Below are 20261 nucleotides of genomic sequence, written 5' to 3'. Positions count from 1 at the left end.
AGAAACTAACGAAGGTTCTTAATAATCAAAATTGCCAGCGTTGAATGTTCTTTTCTTTTGTGTCATTTCGTGACAGAAGTTAGATGTATTTCTAATTTCTTCCACCATTATTTAAGCTTTGCATCGAAAATTTTACGTGACAAAATTTTTGTTGCTGGAGACCCCGTAAAACTATATACTAATTCTATAGTGTGTGTTTGTTTTCAGTAAGTAATAAATTGTGTGTGTCCATGGCGGCTTTTGGGGAACAAAGTATACAAGGTAGAAAAGTCAATATAGAAAATCATAGTTTGGTGTGCTCCTTTGACTAATTTAGTTAGTTAAGTATTGATTTATTGAGAAGTTACTTTAAATGTTAAATTATTTTGCAGAAAATCATGCTTATAGGGGGCGGATCCCACTGCGAGTCCAACCCGGCAGACAGAGGAAATCGGTTGAAAAAAGTAAAGCAGAAAACTATTCAGAATTTGTGGTATGTTATATTTTTTAATCCCTATTTACATAACGGCTAAATGTACTTATACAGTTACACATATATAATAACTATATACAATAACTGTACAACGTGGTTACCTTATGCATCGTATATTCTTAATATTCTAACAATCTAAGATACAAATGGTGCAAATAGAAAATACTTTTATTTTATTTTCTTTAATTATAGAAGTTTGCCTCTATATAAGTGTTGATATATTCATTGTTTAATAATTTTATAATCTAAAGTATCCATAGTCCAATAGACCGCGAGACTACAGACCTATACTCTAAAATCATATGCGACCAGTTTAATTTTTCAAAAAAATATGTTATCAGTATGCCCGTCCAAAATCCGCAAGCAGAGCACGGGATGAAGCCGGCCAAGCCACGCATTATCCCATGCGGTCCGCACGATTGGACCGTGAAAAACTTATACCAGCTTTAAAGGCGAGTAAAAGATATCCTATAATTGTTATACTTAGTGTTACTCTAGAATTTTAATTACAAATGAGCTTTTGCCCGTGGCTTCGCTCGCGTTTTAAGTAATATTTTCATCCCCTATTTTATCCCCTTGGGGGTAGAATTGATCAAAATCCTTTCTTAGCGGATGCTTACGTCATAACATCTACCTGCATGCCAAATTTCAGCCCGATCCCTCCAGTGGTTTGGGCTGTGCGTTGATAGATCACTAAGTCAGTCAGTCACCTTTGAGTTATATATATTTAGATATATTCCGAAAATAACATATAAAAGGAGTTATTGTGTCACGCAGCACGCTACACCGCGTAGTAGTTTCAACTGGACTCGTGGGCGTCCTCCACGGTTCGGTTTGCACGAGCTTTTTTACCTAGAACGTGCAAGATGTGGAATGATTACCTACTTACTTTTGGCGTATTCCAGAACACGATGACATGACAGTTAATTAATGTATATGCAAAAATATTCGATATTTATGAAATACATATTAAGTTCTTCAAATAAGAAATCTTATCCTGATAATTGTTATTGAATTCTGCAACGTTAGTAACCTTTGATTCTACTACTACAAATATATGTCTTTATATTTTTATCAGAAACCAGTCACAGGTACGAGGAAAGCAACTTTCCATGATAACATTCTAACAACAGGAAATAAGGCAACCAAACAAATTATAACAGTTCCATTAGCAGGGAAACAGGTGAGCATAATTATCGTCTATTAAGAAAAGGAGTGTGGTAAACAGTGAAAGACTAGTGGACAGTGGACTCTTGATTGGATTGTAAAGTGTCTAAAGTGTACCTACTGATCCGCACTACGGCCTAAATTCTCATTCTTAGGCTTACAGCACCTACAGCTAGTGGATAATGATGCTATTATACCTCTACTTGTCTTTAAAAGTATACTTAAACTTTTATAACCATACTTAATACTATACTGTTCACTTTTCTATCTGGATAACAGTTATATATTTTTTTTGATGGTGGTAGAGCCATTTGTAGTTCGACTCTGGCGGCATCACCGCCACACCTATTTCTGCCTAATAACAGCAGTGTTAAGCGCTGCTGTGTTGTGGTTTGAGGGAGACATACTCTTCCGAGGCGTTCCAGCTAAGTCCAGGTAGTGGCGCATCTGTGACCGACGTCAGGTAGGAATATCTAATCCTTTCTGGGGTTGATTACAGATGTACATGGGCGGCAGTAGCCACTTACCCTCAGGTGGACTACATGCTTGTCTACTACTCTTATATTATAAAAATCACATTTGTGATATATCACTGTAGTTAGTAGTTAAATGACTATTTATAACGGTAACATTTATTTAAGAAACAAATGGGAGCGACAAGACATACCTTCCACGTCAAAGACTTTTCGCCTCTGCCTGACCAGGTAAAATCCACTAATTTCTAATGATATGATTTAACTAAATTCGTTAAAAAAATGTTAAAAACGAAAATTGTAATTTTCGTGCACAGGAAACAATAAAAAAATGTGAAGATCTAGAAACACAACAAGATGAGCCAACTGATTCTAATCAAATTTACCATCCTGGCGGCGACGTGAATGAAAGAGGTGCCTGATTTTTTAGGTAGTTTTGTTTAGGAATTAAAAAGTATAACAAAATATTTTGTAGAGTAATTAGCGCTATGGAAACTTCATATTTTAACGAGCATTATTAATACCATCGTCATCCCCTGATTAAGGATGAATTGTGAACGTAGGTCCACTCCTCTCAAAACAAGAAGAGTAAAAAATAGCTTATCACGGCACCTTATGCGTTTTATTTCGGATGTGATCTTACATATCACAGGAAAAGCAAATCTGTGGTTGACTTTCTATATCTACTTTGATCAATGAAGAATACGAGCCTATATTGTATAACTACTCACATGGGTACTTTATGCAGACCTTTTTTCATCATGAAAAATTATGTTTCAATTGGGAGTTTACAGTTCTTGTCTCACACAATTAAAGAAGTTTGCTCACGAATTTACCCGTTAAATATTGTTTAAACATTATCATGTTTTTGCATATTTAACAGATTCAATTACCTCTCGAAGTGAGAAAATAATGCAGCTTAAAATGCAATGGCAAGAGAAGATCGGTAAATTCGAGAGTATGAAATTCGAACTCAATGAACGACAGGTATATGTAGAACGTTTAATATGCAACTGCTAACTGAATATTTGAGCTACTTAGTAATTATCTTAGAGTGTGACCATGCCACAAACACATACAAACCGCCTTAGATATATGCAACTGTTTAAAACTACCTTAGTTTCAGTTACTAACGTATTCAGCTAAGTCACTCCACTTGAAGTTAAATGATTACGGTTTCCCTTATATGCGACTAAATTATAGTCCATTGAAATGTCACTATTTAAGGACCGAATATTAATTTTTAGAGGACGCAATTTTATTTTTGGGACTTGTGTGAGGGGTAGAAGCTTAACCTCAAGTTTGTGGGGTCGCCAACCTTGTCCCCCGGCCGCCATCTTGGAAAAAGAGAAAACACTTTTTTCGCAATATTTCAGAAACTATGCGTCTTTTGTACAAAAATTTTGTAAAGTACAAAAAATTTGTAGCAAATTATTTTACCTACAAATATGTTTATATAACTTTTTGCCCAAAATTAAAAATTAAAGAAGTTCGCAAAAAAGTGTTCTTTTTTTTCCATAGTGAGCTTACTTTCTCGTCACTACAGTCTATTATTTATTGCTGACAAAAAATAATAGTGTGAAGTATCTAATTTTCTCTTTAAATAGCGATGAAGTTAATATCACGATCGTAAATACGCAAAATATCAATCCCATCATGAGCGTAAATTAACGTAGCTAATCATAGTAGTGGACATGAATTGTGACTAGCTTCTTGCTTGTAGCTATATAAAATCAAGTGGCGAACCTAGGCTAAATATTCAAACTCAAGTGGCGAACCTAGGGAGAGGGCTAAGAGTCCTCCTACCTCTCTCCTCAGAGCGAGTATAATATTCATCAGTGACCTATTAAGGGTATCAAAATTAAAAAAATAGGAAGACCTTTTCCCTTTCAAATTCTTTGAACCCTTCGGCTGGAGCAAGTCCAAAGCGAAAATCCTGACCTTCCGATATTTATAACCAACAGAGAACGATATTGGAATTGTACGCATCTCTTCACAACACACATCAGAAGCTGAATGCACTGGGGCATAAGTCAAGTCTACCGTCTGCGGAAGATCTTCGCGTCATGAATGTAGCTAAGATGACGCCGGACCAATTGCTACAATTGTGTTCAGACGCCAAACGTCAACAGAATGGTTACTGCATTTAAATGAGTTTTATATAAAAAAAGGTGTATTTGTTCCTTAATATAATAGATTTTTTCTATTATTCTGTCACGCATGTCCACGCACGCACGCGTATCCCACTCGCTAAGCTTGAACAGAGATTGAACCCGGGTAAAAAAATTAAAACTAGTCTTTATTGTAACTTATTCCTAAATCTAAATCTTTCAGATAAACAACTTCTTCCTAATAATAATCCATTAAACCTCGACATTAAGAAATTAAACAGTATGCCTAATAAATTAATAGCTTTATGTGAAGAAACATTGATGAAAAGAAAAGAAATTATCGATTGGTTTGATACATTAAATACTCAAGAAAAGGTATGATTTTATGATAAAACATCTTTATATGTATATTACTAGCTGACCCGGCAAACGTTGTGTTGCTATATAAATAAAAAAATGTTTAGGGTGAACAACCCTTATCACTTAGGGGTCTGAAAAATAGATAGTAGCCGATTCTCAGACTTACTGAATATGCATATAAAATTTGGTGAAAATCAGTAAAGTCGTTTCGGAGTACGGTAACTAACGTTATGACACGAGAAAATTTATATATAAGATTTTGGAGATCCAAAAAATATATTTCTAACTTATAATAAAATATATTCATTTATTTTGTAGGGATGCACAAGGAGTTCTCTAACGAAAAAAATTAAAGAATTTAATGCAGAAAACGAAATGTTAAACTGTTCCTTAGATAATGTAAAATCGGAGTTTCTAAAAGAATTGAACGACATTTTCGACTTTTTAAGGTTAGCGAGAATAAATGCCGACTACAGATCTTTTTTATTACGTGTATACTACTGACTACTGTATACCTATTTAATGAAAATATTTATTATTTAGGGTGTGCGTAAAAGACACGATTGCTCTCCAGCTAAGAACAGAAGAATTAAATTGTGCATTGTCAGATATAAATTCTAAGAATTCTGATCTGCGAAAACAGATTTATAATGCAGATCAATGCAGGTCACAAAATAACAGAAGCCGCATCATGGTAAGTATATTTTACAAGTGATTAGTACTTAGAAAATAGATACCGAATGTAATGGCATAAAAACAAAAAACATTTAGAGTAAAAAATCATGGAGCGTGTTTCTTCCACCTCCGCTGCTGACGCGGAGTAGTTGTTACTTAGCGACACCTAAGTAGCCATAAAACGGAAAGACATCTATATAATATGTTACCTTTCCCACCATCGTAGCAAGGTCAACAGATAATCTCGACGAAGCGAAAATAATTCGCGCCGTAAAAACGGTAACTGTAATTTACCTAAATTATCATATCTCCACGCGTTTTGCGTTTCCGCCCCACGCACGGAAGGCGGAATACTCCGTGAGATCTAACTATTCTAACCTTATTTTTAATTTGAAGGAGTTAGAAAACCTATTGAAAGAAGAGAAACAAAGGAAGACGATGGTACGGGATCGCTTGACACGAGCGGAAGGTCAAGTAAAGATTGGTGAAGAGAGGTCTGTTCAACTGGAGGCTGCGCTGAATCAAGCACGGTCACACAACAGGAACTTAGAGCGCACCGTGCAACAATTAAATGATCAAGTAATATTTTAATTCATTCATTAGATCATACGATTTAAGATACAGTATTGTATTATAAATATTTACAGAATCAACTTCATTAGTTATCGTTTTCTTAAATGTTATTTTTTTTACATCCACCATAATGTTGTTATCTTATAAAGATACTTATTAGATATATAACATTTTAACACATTTTAAAATATTTTAGAATAACAGATTACAGCTCGAATTTGATAAAGAATTGGGCAAATTAAATCAATCTATCAAAGAAAACACTACACATCTTGAAGAAATTGCTGACGCTCGCGAGAAATTACAAACCGAGTAAGTTATAAACACTTATTTAAATTGAATCTTTCCTAAACAAGGAAATTATATAAGTATTTACCGAAAACCTAAAAAATAACAGGAAAGAAGATCTTGAGAAGCGCCTTGAAGAATTATCGAACAACTATAACGAATCGCTTGATTTGATGAAAGAAGAACAAAGTAGAAATGTTGAAAAAATTATTGAATTTGAAAAAAAATATAATGAAGAAATAGAAGAGAGAAAGAAATGTGATACACAAATCGAATTGTTATGCACCCAGCTCGTCGAAACTGAGTTACGTTATAAGGATACTGCAGCATTGGTGCAAGAGCAGAAATTACTTCTTAGTTAGTATTTTTATCGATAATTTTTCCGATCAATTTTCTCGAAACTATGATCAGTCATCATATACGTCACATTTCAGCTAATTTTACATAAAACTTTAAATTAATCATACACCAAAACTTTTCCGATGTATCAGGACTATTACTGAAGATGGTGGACAATTGGTGGCGGGGCGGGACATTGTTTTATTATATTTATTAAAACAAAGCATTTTAATTTAATTTTAACTAACTAATGTGAATAAATAATATGTTAGGTAAAACGAATACACTGGAAAATGAATTACGTAGTCTTAAAATGGAACTAGACAAAAGAAACTCCGAAATAGAAGATTACAAACAAAGTTTGACAAAACAAAATGACGCCGTTAAAGAAATAGAGGTACGTACTAAAATATTTAGATGTCCTTATTTACTTTAAATAAAAGCCTGTAAAAATCATATGAACCTTACTTAAACTAAAACATTTATCAGGAGAATCTTAACGAAGCACTTGCTTCTGAAGAAAAATTAAAATGTGTACTCAATGACAAAGAGAAAACCATCTCAGAACTTAAAACAAGGCAAAAAAGTTTAGAAAAGCAACTACAAAACAGGTATGTGATTATTACTAACTATTCTTATATCAATTATCATATTCGTAATTATATTATCTCCTGTTATCTTCACAGGGATTTTAAAATGAAACAATATGAAGAGCAGATATTTTCATTAAAAACCCAAGCAGAAGAACTTCAAGAGCGTTGGAGTGCTATTGAAAATTTACATCTTCTTCCTGATATGGTGAATATGTGTTTCTACTCCATGTTTTCTTTTGGTAATCGGTAACTACTATTTATATATTTTGTTTTATGTAATGTTTTCTGTCCTCGTGATTATGAAGCTTATCTTATAAGAAGACTGCTGAGTCAAGCAGACAGTATAGATCTGCTTACATGTAACATGAAGACAAACGATTTGCATATACCATACAAACGCATTCACATTACATTGCCGTTCTCACTAAATTCGAAAGGTCCAAATAAAAAAATAAAATGCAAACAGATTATGAAGGACGTTACATTCGCGTACATTTCATACGTACATAATACATACATTGCTTTTTTGTACAGGTTAATAATCAAAATACGAAATTAGAAGAAATTACCCAGCAAAACAGTGAAATGGCTGAAGAACTAGAAAAAAAGAATAGCGAAATAGAACATAATTTAAATACCATAAAGGAGCAAGAGAAAATTTTAAAAGAAAAAAAGGATTTAATTAAAATTTTAACGGATAAGGAGGAAGAACATGCTAATATTATTAAATTATTAAAGAATCACATAGAAACGAAAGCCCATATGGATTCAGAGGTATTTAATATTTATTTACAAATTCTAATAATTATTAGGTGTAATTTATACTTACTAAAATAATTATGGTATTTTTAGATGAATAGGCAGCTTGTTGAAAAGAATGCAGAAATAGATACACTTTTAAATAATTTAGAAGCACGCAAACAACAAATCAATGAATTGGAGAAAATCATTTTAACGTTAGAAGATCAGGTACAAAAAGCTACGCTACAAAAAAGAAAGGATGAAGAAAACTTGCGCGTACTGAAAAAACAGATAGCTAAGTATGAAGCTTGTCGTTTAGAAAATAAAACAGATATTGAGAATCAACCAGATAACTTGGATAATTTAATTAAAATTCTTGAAGAGGAGTTAAGTAGCCCCATCGAGCCACAGCTGCACAGGGATCAAGGCTATTATATGAATAATAAAAATAGATATAACAATAAAAAACAAATGCCTAATCATGTATTTTTCCAAGAGACTGTGCATTCAGATCATTTTAAAGACCATCACGAAGCACTTCCTACTAAAATAGAGATGGGGAATTTTGTCAAGAAAACATATATGCCTACTAAGACTGATTTACCTGAAATAAATGATTTTGGGTGTGGAAAAGGAGTCTTCAATCGTAACGTGGCAAAATGTATTCCATTCCGTGATTATGAACCTGTGCATACTCCTCCACAATTACTTATTAAGGACAGCAATATTTATGAGCCTTTTGATAATTTGAATCATGCCGAGAATCGCAATTTGGCAAGAAACGTACAGTGCCTTATATCAAACCATTTGAAGGAAGAAAAAAAGCGTAAAATGTTTAGGTTAGCTGGTCACAGGCTCTAAGGAACTTAAACGTTCATGTATATTTCATATGTTTTGAAACCATAAATAATGTCAGGCTGTTTTTAGTAAATAAAGGGCAAAATGAAGGTAAAATGAAAAAAGTTGTGTTATTCAGAGATGCTATTTATTCAAAAAATGGTTGAGTCTGTAACAAAGAACAAAAAATATAATTTCACATTTATAGGAACAATTGTGTAAATGTAACCTAATTAGTGTACCTTGGATTATCCGCCGCCGATGTGACTGTTTGTGAAGGGGATGCATGTCGAGATCGCAAAATTTCCCGCTCCAGCATAGCTCTGCGACGCTCCAGCTGCGTACGGACTCTTGCCTCTCTCTCCAATTGCAAGCTCTGCGCTAGGACCGCTCTCTCCAACCTGAGCACTCGAGCACGTTCTGCGCGCAACGCCGTCCATGTGTCGGAGGCTCCGGCACATACCGAAGATAAAGAGCGCGATAGCTGTTGAATTATAGAAATGTAAAACACTGATACCATTCTTATTATCTACCTTACGGCATGTAACCGAACTTAAAAGAAGAATCAACTGCTATTTTTTAAAGATATAAACGATATTAGGGCTTTTAACCTCTCCCTCTTAATGCCTCTACACTAACGCACTTGAGGCCCAACATTCGCAGCAATAATATTTTGATTGAAAAACGATGTCTATTTTGTGGCGGCAGTAACCATTTATCTTTAGGATTGCTTAGCTTATTATTCATAAGCATCGTAACTTGTTATTCATAGAAAGTTCTATCAATTTATAGTCTCATTAAAATCGGCTAAAATTATTTCAATCTGCCTCTGAGAAACAGTAATGAAAAATGTAAGATAATATTGGTATCTGAATATTTGTTTCGTATCGTCTCGTCATACCTGTCTTTGAGCCGATTCGTCTATAGGTTGCGGTTCATTTAAGCCATCCAAACAGGCGGTCAGATCCCGCCTGGCACGTGTCATGCGCGCAAAGAGGTCAGCGGCGCGTTCGTGCCGCTCCAGCATCAGCGCCCGAGACGCTGCGGCGGTCACCAGCGCTGACCGCTCACGGGATAGCGTCTCCACTTGCATGTGCAGTTCTAATAACTGTATAGTGTAATTTATATTAACCTACTCGAGCTCTGGGATAACGGCATACAGTCACTAAAGCTATGTATGACTATAATACATTCAAGTGACTATAACTAAGTACAAGGTGTCTCCAAAAAATATTAATAAAGTATAAAGACCTAGAACGTTTACGGCTCGTTTTAAATTGTTATTACAATTACTCGCAAAGTACTCTAAAATTATCAAAACTCACTGCGTCTGGTGATCGGCGACACATCATACACCCTTTTAACACTTTCAGTTACTTGGAAAGAATCTAGAATTCTACGATACTATGTTTCATTTTACCTGCATATTACCTAACAGTGCAACTTAGAATAACAAATTATAAATAATACCTCAGTTTGCATATCTTGGAATGAAACTTCTTTAGAATAACATTCGTAATTGCGAAGCCGTTTAACCTCTAATCGTAAGGAAGCCAGTTGATTTTCATATTCCGTCATACTTTGTTCCCTATAAAACATTTTAGTAAGTGTAAGGCTTATTAGTAAGTTCTTTTTTTTAATTCTTGACAAATAAAAACATTTTTAGAGAAATTCTACGAAAAAATAACTAATACTGCGTAATTTACATAATAAATAAATAATTCTTTCAAATATTTTAGGGACATTTTAGCACGGAGACGTGGCAAAACTTTTTACGCAACTTTTTCAATTCTCAAAACTGGGTACATTTTCTTGTTAGGAGTGAGTAATCTTTAATTATCTATGGTGTAAGGAGATACATCTTTTTTATATACAATAATAATTTTCAAACATACATTATCTTTTCATTTTCTCGTTGTTCTTCTATGACCTGTTGTAGTTTCATTATTTTTCTTTCTCTATTTAGCAATTCAGTTGCGAGTTTGTCCTGTTTGTCATTTCCCTCTTCTTGCTAAAAAAATATAAGGCTCGAAATAAAATAAATGAAACTATACGTTAAAGCATTGCTATTTTTAAGATTATACCGCAATTTTAGACAAGGATTCCAAAAAGCTGTCTTTATCAGCACGACTCTGGCGTAATTCTTCTTCAGCGCGACCCAATGCCACTTTTGTTATTTGTAATTCTTTCCAAATATCCACTTCTCTATCTGTTGGTTCACTTTCTGTCGAGTTAAAGAAAGAAATTAAAATTTCTACACATATTGTCAATAGCACCTCTTATATTAATTTTGAGTGAGAGGAGACCCGTGCCCAGCAGAAGCAAAAAAAGGGTTGATGATGATGATATTAATTTTAGTTCAAAGTACTTAAGTGTTACGTTACAACCTAACATTAATACATTTATAATTATAAATAGCAATTTTTGTGATGCAAGACCTTACCCTAACTGTACAGTAAAATATCCTTATCATTATCATTATTGAGATGGAAAAGCGCCATTTAAATCAATGTGCTGCAGGCTGCAGATGCTTATACCTAACATCTTGATTTTCTTAATATTCTCTACAATTTTATTAAGCTACTCCTGCATGTAATATTACTTTATTGAATACCTTTACAAGGCACATATTCCAAGCAATGCCTTCGCTCCAAATCAACAAGACGAACTGAACGCTCGCGGAGAGAATTTAAATGTTCTTCTAATTCTTTCACGCGCGCCTCTAGTTCTGCAACACGTAATAGAGCTGCTTGTCTGCTCTTTTCCTAAAAAGATTGATTAGTAGTAAATAAAAATAAGTAATACTTCCTCATTAGCTAAAAAATCTTTCTAACGTCATATTTGCCTTTCTCTAATAGATCATAAGTGAACACACCGCTTTAAAAAAACATACTGGACATCAGCTTTTATAACTCTTCAGTTTCGTTTTAAATCTTTGAAAAGATTCTTTAAATACAATTGCAGAAATGATGTTTTTTGGTAAATGGCAATCTTTTGAGCATGTAAGGTTGTTTTGTATCTTTTACAAGCGGTATTTATATATAGTTAGTTTTTATATATCAGTTTAGCACAACTTCTTGATAAATTTGAGACAACATGGCACCTGCTCTGCTACCTTCGCCTGTAGCGACTCGGCGCGCGCCTTCTCGTCCGCAATGCGCGTCGCCGCCGCTCGCTCGGCAGCTTGGGCCTGCTCTCGCAATTCTTTAACCCTAGCCAAAACGTTGAATTTGAAAAATACAGACAGACATGCGCAGACATTCATCTGTACTTAAGAAATTATTAGGAAATTTATTTGTTCTTTATTCTAAATCTTTATATATATATATTTCTTATGTGCGTGTGTATGTCACTGAACTCCTCCTAAACGACTGGACTGATTTTGATGAAATTTGTTGTGTGTGTTCAAGGGGACTTGAGAATGGTTTAGATTCACAATTTAGTCCGTGGGAAAAGGTTTTTTAAATTAATTTTTAATTCGTAAGTAGTTATAGAATCGGAAACTAAGCATTTGATCAAGTGATGATTTTTAGCAAAGTTGTTGTCCATGAGCCCACGAGGGTTTGGGAGTTGGTAAGACCAATTTTCGCCAGATGGCACCACTGTCATTCCAATGCAGGTACAAATTTTCCGTTTTATGTATGTTATATTATTTCTTTAAAATGCGGGCGAAGCCGCGGGCACCACTAGTTTATTATAATTATTTGTTCCATTGCGGATTCACTCTCCGCTCACATCTCTGCTTTGTCCAGCAGACTTAGTACTGCAGCTTTTGCAGTCAGAAGAATTAGACAGTTAACAGACATCCCCACTGCCAGGCTTGTCTATTTCAGTTACTTTCACAGCATTATGTCTTATGGCATTCTGCTGTGGGGTAGTGCTGCTGACATAGACTCTATATTTACTATTCAAAAAAGAGCATTAAGGTCAATATATAGTCTGCGACGTGGTGAGTCCCTAAGAGAACTGTTTCCCACTATTAACATATTGACGGTACATAGTCAATACATCTATGGAAATATTATGTATATAAGACAACATACTGATATGTTTGAAAAAAATAGTAACCACCATAACTTTAATACTAGAAATAGAAATAAATTAGCAATTCCTAAACATATATTATGCAAGGTGGCTTCTTATTATGCAAGGTAGATCTTGGGTAACTGTATTCGCTACTACAATAAAATACCTGACCACATTTTGAATCTCACAGAAAAAAAGTTCAAACATGTCGTTAAACAAACGCTATGTAAAAAAGCGTACTATAAACTAAGTGATTATTTGACTGACAAAACGGTGTGGTCTGAAGTAGTTCCAGCTCCACATGTACCATTAGGTTAAGTTTAACATTGTAAAATCCATTTTTTTAAAAGATGTGTGTTATGGAGTTTATTTCGCCGCTTCTTCTCCATAACGAAACACCTTGTGAAGTGGTGGTAGTTTGACATTCAAAAAGTGCTCTGTAAATAACCTATTTTGAATAAAAAAAAAATGATTTGATTTGATTTGATTTGATTACCTCTCAGAAAATGGTAGTGGAAAGGTACATTATTTTTACTTATAGAATGTAATATTTAAGAAAATCTTAAAATTCAAACCTTGTTTCTAGAGCGTCACGCTGTCGCGACAAAGCTTCGATCGTAATTTCTCCCGTTTTTGAAACTTCTATTAATTTCTTCGATCGGGCGTCATAACTTGATTCGCGGTGACGATACTGGCCAACATCAAAATTGATTAAGACAATAAAAATTATACAATTCTTCATACAATACATGTAAAATTACTTATTTTACTTTACTTTTTGTACGTATTAATTAAGAATTCGGTATTAATTAAGAATACTTTACCAATTGTTCAAGATCCTTATGCTTTCGTTTGGCGCCTTCAAGGTCGTTACGCATCTCCTTCAGTTGTCGTTCAAGTGTGGCGATACGGGCGCGCGCCACACGCAACATGCTCTCTGCGGCCGACACCACCTCCTTCAAAGCCTCGCGGGCAGCTCGCTCCTTAGTTAGTTCCTCGTACATTGCCTATACGTTCAAAATATATGTTGATATAGCGATACAAGTTTAAAAAGCTAAATTTCACTTTCTTTTTTGTATTTAGTTAGGTTAAGAAATATTACTTAGAATGAAACCTTTACTACTGATACTTTTGAAAGTTTTTCAGACTTTTGGTTTTAATTATATTTTCTATGTAATACATAACTTCTCTCATCCAAAATCTTATAGAAAAATGTATTTAATGAATCCGTTAAATATATACCAGAAAGTTATAAATCAAACATAATACCTGATAACTGGGAGTAGGTGCTGCTGCACGACCCGGCTGTTTAGGTTCTTCAGTTTCTTTTTTCATCAACTCATCATTTTTATGTTGCAGTACAACGATCTCTTTTTGCAAGCGGTCTATTTTCTTCGCCATTGTCTCACGATCCATCCACGGAACCCTAAAAGGATTTAAAGTTAAGGAATAAGTAAATATAATTATTTATAATTGTAAGATACCTACACTTTAAAGGCGGAAATCCCTTTATCGTTCGACACGGTATTCTATAAAAATCTGTGTTATAATATGCTATATTCCCTTATATGTACATATAGATACATTCTCTACATAAAAAAGAAAAAATAACTAACTTTGCGAGATCTAAAGAATAGGTTATTTTAGCTTTTAAATTTTCCGCAGTTCCAGCTACCATTCTATGTAGCTTTTCTGTTTCATTATCAAATTCCAAATTTTTTGATTTCCACTCCAAGTTCTGTAAACAAATATAGTTATGAGGTCATAATGTAAAGAAGTTTAGTAGATAATATACGTAATTATATGTAAAATATAAATTGAAACAATGATACATACAAACAGACTGGTTACACAATTCATCACTATCATACTACATATTATAAAACAAAGTTGCTTCCCGCTGTCTGTCCCCATGTTCGCTTAGATCTTTAAAAATACACAACGGATTTATTTGCAGTTTTTTTTAATAGACCGAGTGATTCAGCAGTAAGGTTTGTATGTACAATACATATTTTTGGGCTTACATTGCAAACGCAGGCTGAACCCTACGAGATTAATCAAAATAATGTTCTACAGTATTGTACACCTTAAAAACGCGTGACGAATTCTAAATTCGTATTTTAAGTGGATCAACGAGTTCCTCGCTTTGTATGTAAATTAATTCCCTTTTAATTCTATTCCTGCAGTACCATTACATTGACTTGTTTGTAATTTTACATTGAAATCTTTTTGATTACGTGTAGATTACGCAATGCATCCCTACGGCATCTTCATTTCCAATTATAGCTTTGGTCGGTAACTCTATTGCATTTTGCCCATTTTGTTCACTGCAACAGTTCTCAACTCTTGCTTTATCTAACAGATAGTCACAGTTAAATTCATAATTGTGTATGCATGCACAATAATATTGTACTGCACTATGACTTTGTTGAAAGTGGACGTTCACTTGATTCTTGCGCGCCTCCCTTTTTTGGGTAGTTATTGTGAAGATTGAATACAATTGATACGCAACCATGCTCAATTGCTTCAAATTTAATGTTCCCGTCAATCAAACCTTAATAATATGCGGTTTCTTTGCTAGTATGCTCTTTGCTTATATACATACTGTGGTATAACCAGCGCGATCCGCGCGGTGTTTGCAGCGTAATAAGTTTAAAAGCTCAATGCGACGCGCCATCAGCTCAGCGCCAACGCCCAGTACTTCTTCCGGGATCGGGTTCAACTGTGCTTGTAGCTGTTGCAGAACTTGAGGACCTGAAGAAACATGAAATAAGTTAAATTATACACTTATAATTGCAAAAATTAAAAGTATTCTAATATTATAATAATTACGAATAAAGAAAACTAAGCTTTTAAAATTATCTTCATTACATGTCAGGATTCTCCGTAAAATGAGCAATTTCGAAATTTTCCAAAAGTTTTATATTATGTTCATTTAAAATCGGTAACGAAAAGTACACCTTAAGTAGATAGGTACTTTTATAAATTTCTAAAATGATACAATACATTTCTTGTTATGTATAGATTGATACTATACCTACAGCTCTACAATCATGTCATGTTATCACGGCCTTAAATCTACAACATAAACTCTATGCATGATATAATATTATATATTATAGTATCTAATCACATACATACTTAATTATAATTATTAATGTATTACCAAAAATTCCACTTATCTCGGAGTTCATCGGCATTTCAAGGTCTTCTCTCACGAGCAAAAGCAAGTCGTGCGCAGGCCAGTTCCTCACGGACAGGATGCGCACCTCCCCCAAGGAGTCGTCGGTAATCCCGGCCCGCGCTTCTAGCTCCTTCAACGCAGCGTATTGCACTAACAACGAGTTCTGCAAACACGTATTTTATTTTCCATACACATATAGTTCTTAGACATATAACTCTTTTCCAACATCAACAAACTACTACCGCTTTGGAAAGTGGTTCGTTATGAAGAGGTAACTAGTGGCGAAAGGAAGTCCGTATGTGTGCAAATTTAAGTCCTTTAAAACGTTAATATTATACAATTTGACATATTGTACATATAATTAATTATTTATGATGAATGGATTGTTTTATATTGTGTTTGTACGGTATGATATGTTCGCCTAGGGAAAAAAACTCTTTATATATTAAAATAAATAAATAAACACATATTAGTATAGAGTGTGTCCATATCAATTCGAATCGCATCACCTCGGTACAATCGTATGCACAAATGCTATAACTATTTAAAACTATATAAGTTATTAAGAATTACTAGTCTTACAGCACATTTCATCACAATTATATAGAATTTCTATAGTGTGATTTCGAACGAAAATTAAAATATATCATACTACACATTATTTATTATGTTAACAAATTAAACAGAAAAAGGTTACGTGCAGTTATGATTAATTCCTAACCTGCTGCGATAATAGGGTTTTTCGCAATTTAATAAACTCCCTTTTCTTCGTCGCTATTATTCGCATGGTCTTGGTAAGTATACAATGTGGAATCGCGACATCCTTCTCTGCAATATAAAGATAAGTATAAAGTAAAACATAATTATGTTACTCCCATAATTTAAACGTACCCAACGACACATTATATGCCAAAATCCGGCTACTGCACATAAATAAATGTTAAGGGTGAATAACCCTTATTACTTATGAAAAATAGATAGTAGCCGATTCTTAGACCTACTGAATATGCATATAAAATTTGGTGAAAATCGGTAAAGCCGTTTCGGAGGAGTACGGTAACTAATAGATTTGCGCCGAATAGTGGTTTCACCGAATAACCGAATACCGAATACCGAATAATTTTCGGATTAACCTTAACCGAACCGAATAGGCCGAATTATTCGGTTTACCATTTCTTTAGTGTAAATTAGCCAATTATGTGTGTTCATTAACACTTTAACATGTTGATTTGAGTTTTAAAAAGAAATACCGATTTAAGGTACCTAAATGTTGACTATACAAACTATAGATTAAGTAATAAATGTGTTGACTTGAGGTTTCAAAACAAATATTGATTTGAAGTTTAATTGCTTTATTTTATAAGCTTTATTCAACACATTCTTCATAGGATTTGAGTTTGACTTATAATATAATATAAACGTTACATAAGAAGTTTTGTGTTTTAGTCCTGTACCATATCGTGTATACAAGCAAATAGAAATACTCGAAACGAACATAGTCGGCATCAAAACCGAATAATTCGGCCGAATACAAATAGCAAAGAAGATGCCGAATACCGAATACCAAATAAATATTCGGCGCATCTCTAATAATTATATTACTCCTATAATTTAAATGAACCCAACGACATATTAAATGCCAAAATCCGGCAAGCCATATGAGCCACTGCGCATGCTAAAGAATGTGACAAACATACGCTGGAAAAGCATTATCCTTAACAGTTATGCAAAAATATTAATATTACACAGGTTGTATTTTACAAAGTTTACATATTAAATTGCGTACCTGGTACTTGATTTTCGTAATTTTGATACGGTTTAGAGTTACTATTTTCTGAGAGTGTAACAGTTTCTTGGGAATAATCTATATCTGCAAGGGATTTTTGAGCCTTTTTCTGTTGAAATAAGGAGTTTCATTTATAAATAGAAGGAATATAAACAAACTCTATAACATGTACTTAAGGAGAAGTTAAATGAGAAAAGTATTTCAGACCGTTATTACTACACTATATAAATATAATATATTTTATAAGATTAAATTAACCAACGAGCTTGCAGTCTACCTAAGAATAAGCCCACTCTTGAAATGGTCACCTCATTTGTAACACGATATCCACATACTTTAACCAACAGAACTGGTTTACGCTAGAATTAAATGTAGTAGTGGTTCCTCCTCGGGAAACTGTTCAGCTCTACCACCTTTCAATATAGTCGTATTATAAAAAGAGATCATTTGATTATCACAACATTCTAACCTCACAGGATGTGCCCTTGGGTCAGCCGCAATCCCTATATGACAAGAGGTGGATGGTCAGGACTCCGGCAGTAGCTGGGTCCGCAACCTTCTCTCCCTCCAGCGAAGGTGGACGGCTTAGGGAATTGGCAACGGTGACCAAAGCTATCCCTCCTTTCCAGCCCATAGTCTTCTTGTCCCGGCTGAGCCTTAGGCTCGCCTCCCAAAACCCGGTGAAGCTGTACAGGTCGCTAGGACCAACAGTAAACTACACAAATCGAAAAAAAAAAAACAAAATTCTAAGCTATAACTTACGCTCCCCGGGGACAAACTTTGACATCTTCTATCCTTTGCAGATTTTTTTACGTAACTAGGACTCTGAAAGTCAAAAATTACATTTAAATTGTTGAAATACTCGCACAACTGCATTGTTTAAAACTGCTTGCGTTATAACACAAATTGAATCCCAATGTGCTGGCATAAAAATAAATCGAATTGTGATTTAGGTTCAAGTCGTTCAGTGGTTCTTGGAAAACGACATTACTCATTTATCAATAAACGATATCCATACCGGCTCTCGGAGTTCTCTGAATGGTTAAAACCGATTAAGATTCTAAATAATATAAAGGTTTTATTCCCTGAAATTTATTAGGTACTGCAAATTAAAGTAAAGTAAAAAAAAAAAAACTAAATAGTTACTAGTACTATTCTAAATGGATACGGTAACATGTTTTGTAAATCTTAAAAAATGCAAAAATGTCATGTCGTGTTCTGTGGTATTAGGTACTGCAAATTAAAGTAAAGTAAAAAAAAAAAACTAAATAGTTACTAGTACTATTCTAAATGGATACGGTAACATATTTTGTAAATCTTAAAAGATGCAAAAATGTCATGTCGTCTTCAATGTCATGTCGTGTTCTGTGGTATTAGGTACTGCAAATTAAAGTAAAGTAAAAAAAAAAACTAAGTAGTTACTAGTACTATTCTAAATGGATACGGTAACATATTTTGTAAATCTTAAAAAATGCAAAAATGTCATGTCGTCTTCTGTCCTAATTATGAGAACTTTTGATTGTGGATTCGTACACTTGATAAACATTTGGGATCTTATTTTACAGAATTCAGGTACGTAAGTTTTAGCGCGATATTTTCCTTGCCTAATAGAGATGTTGTTTTAAAGATTATGGTACGCGTACCTGTGTCAAAAAATCAGAACTCTGGCTCATGGGATTCGAACCCTGGACACCCAACATGAGAGATCGAATATCATGAATTACTCAATAAAACCAGCAATGTGTTAATAGTGAAAATATTCATACTCTTGATCTGATTGCCGAAGGACTAGCCGAAAATGCTCTCTTATATATACCAGGGGGTCGAAGTGGTCGTTTCTTGGCACCGGTGTTCATGTCATGGGCTAAAAGATGATATCGTTATGGTTATGATTATAATACATTTTATGCACTTGATTTTTTCAAGTGTGCGTGAATGGCCAAATCCGAATTTAGTTACTCATAAGAAATAGAGTTGGGAAGTTTGAGCCACAATCCGATACCATGTTCTTACATGGCCTTTTTAGAAAAAAATGTTATCCAATTACACTACTAATTATAACCAAAGGATAAACATTTCTTTTTTAAACTAATAGGTAATAATAGGTAATCGCTATTAACTTATAGTATTAGAGTTCACCATTCAGTGCCATTCACTGACACTTGCAATTCATCCTGTACCTTTATTGATATTTACTTACAAACATTCGAAATGGGTAGTAAATAAGTATGAGTTATTGAAGCTGAACCAAGGTCTGTGATATGATGACGAAAAAGTCAACATATCAATTTTATCATTGACATAGTGTTAGGTGTGTAAAGGGCGATTAATCTTGTTAATATTGAACCTTTTGATAAGGATATGGTACGGTATGGTAGCATACCTAAACTTAACAACTTAGTACATGGTATTAATAATATTCATATAACAAATACATAAAAAGACAATATTGTTCATAGATACCTGTGGCCACTGGGGTAGAGTTACACGCATTTTTCAGCATTCTGAATATTTTTTTTATTTAGTTTTATATTTTTTGACATAAACTCACTTGGAAATTTTGTCAATGATACCGTTGACAGGTTTTTTCATCGCGACATTCCTAACTCTTCTATAACTGTCAGGCTGTTTATAAT

At 34.0% G+C, this 20261-nt stretch overlaps 2 protein-coding genes across 6 annotated transcripts; one reads left to right on the top strand and one right to left on the bottom strand.

Annotated features, from left to right (window-relative positions):
* The first annotated feature begins 51 nt into the window (after positions 1-51).
* On the top strand, positions 52-8859 carry LOC140751598 (uncharacterized). Of its 3 annotated transcripts, none has more exons than XM_073085558.1 (19): positions 52-206; positions 372-472; positions 814-924; positions 1551-1655; positions 2281-2343; positions 2430-2526; positions 2996-3099; positions 4077-4248; positions 4447-4598; positions 4902-5032; positions 5127-5277; positions 5655-5837; positions 6028-6143; positions 6229-6476; positions 6731-6855; positions 6948-7069; positions 7145-7256; positions 7586-7825; positions 7904-8859. In XM_073085558.1, the coding sequence occupies exons 3-19, from the start codon at positions 877-879 to the stop codon at positions 8651-8653; spliced, it is 2919 nt and encodes a 972-aa protein (XP_072941659.1). In that variant the 5' UTR covers positions 52-206; positions 372-472; positions 814-876; the 3' UTR covers positions 8654-8859. The 3 variants fall into 3 exon arrangements, with proteins under 3 accessions (XP_072941659.1, XP_072941658.1, XP_072941660.1); XM_073085557.1 differs by having other exon boundaries at positions 52-261; XM_073085559.1 differs by lacking the exons at positions 52-206; positions 372-472; positions 814-924; positions 1551-1655; positions 2281-2343 and having other exon boundaries at positions 2430-2542.
* LOC140751600 (uncharacterized) lies at positions 8756-20247 on the bottom strand. Of its 3 annotated transcripts, none has more exons than XM_073085564.1 (19): positions 20089-20247; positions 19392-19489; positions 18388-18450; positions 17626-17734; positions 16561-16667; positions 15822-16002; positions 15261-15409; positions 14272-14393; positions 13925-14081; positions 13480-13662; positions 13231-13346; positions 11733-11841; positions 11244-11394; positions 10714-10853; positions 10525-10640; positions 10100-10217; positions 9531-9737; positions 8872-9113; positions 8756-8798 (listed from the first exon to the last, which is right to left on the bottom strand). In XM_073085564.1, exons 1-19 carry the CDS (start codon positions 20126-20128, stop codon positions 8774-8776), a joined length of 2433 nt encoding a protein of 810 aa, XP_072941665.1. In that variant the 5' UTR covers positions 20129-20247; the 3' UTR covers positions 8756-8773. The 3 variants fall into 3 exon arrangements, with proteins under 3 accessions (XP_072941665.1, XP_072941666.1, XP_072941667.1); XM_073085565.1 differs by having other exon boundaries at positions 11745-11841; XM_073085566.1 differs by lacking the exons at positions 17626-17734; positions 20089-20247 and having other exon boundaries at positions 19392-19491.
* Between the last annotated feature and the right edge of the window lie 14 nt (positions 20248-20261).

The sequence above is a fragment of the Epargyreus clarus genome, unplaced genomic scaffold, assembly GCF_041222505.1.
Source record: "Epargyreus clarus isolate Ecla_fem2 unplaced genomic scaffold, WU_Ecla_fem_2.2 ptg000023l, whole genome shotgun sequence".
Lineage (NCBI taxonomy): Eukaryota > Metazoa > Arthropoda > Insecta > Lepidoptera > Hesperiidae > Epargyreus > Epargyreus clarus.
This window is presented reverse-complemented; position numbering and strand designations above follow the sequence as displayed.

What these genes read in the sequence shown, in the direction of transcription:
- LOC140751598 (XM_073085557.1), top strand. Translation starts at nt 231, where the DNA reads ATGGCGGCTTTTGGGGAACAAAGTATACAAG. An exon ending in TCGAACTCAATGAACGACAG is followed by an intron (nt 3,100 to 4,076) that starts GTATATGTAGAA and finishes TATAACCAACAG; the next exon opens with AGAACGATATTGGAATTGTA. An exon ending in ACGCCGTTAAAGAAATAGAG is followed by an intron (nt 6,856 to 6,947) that starts GTACGTACTAAA and finishes AACATTTATCAG; the next exon opens with GAGAATCTTAACGAAGCACT.
- LOC140751600 (XM_073085564.1), bottom strand. Translation starts at nt 20,128, where the DNA reads ATGCTGAAAAATGCGTGTAACTCTACCCCAGTGGCCACAG. An exon ending in TTACGAAAATCAAGTACCAG is followed by an intron (nt 16,668 to 17,625) that starts GTACGCAATTTA and finishes TTTATATTGCAG; the next exon opens with AGAAGGATGTCGCGATTCCA. An exon ending in ATCGCGCTGGTTATACCACA is followed by an intron (nt 14,394 to 15,260) that starts GTATGTATATAA and finishes ATTTGTTTACAG; the next exon opens with AACTTGGAGTGGAAATCAAA.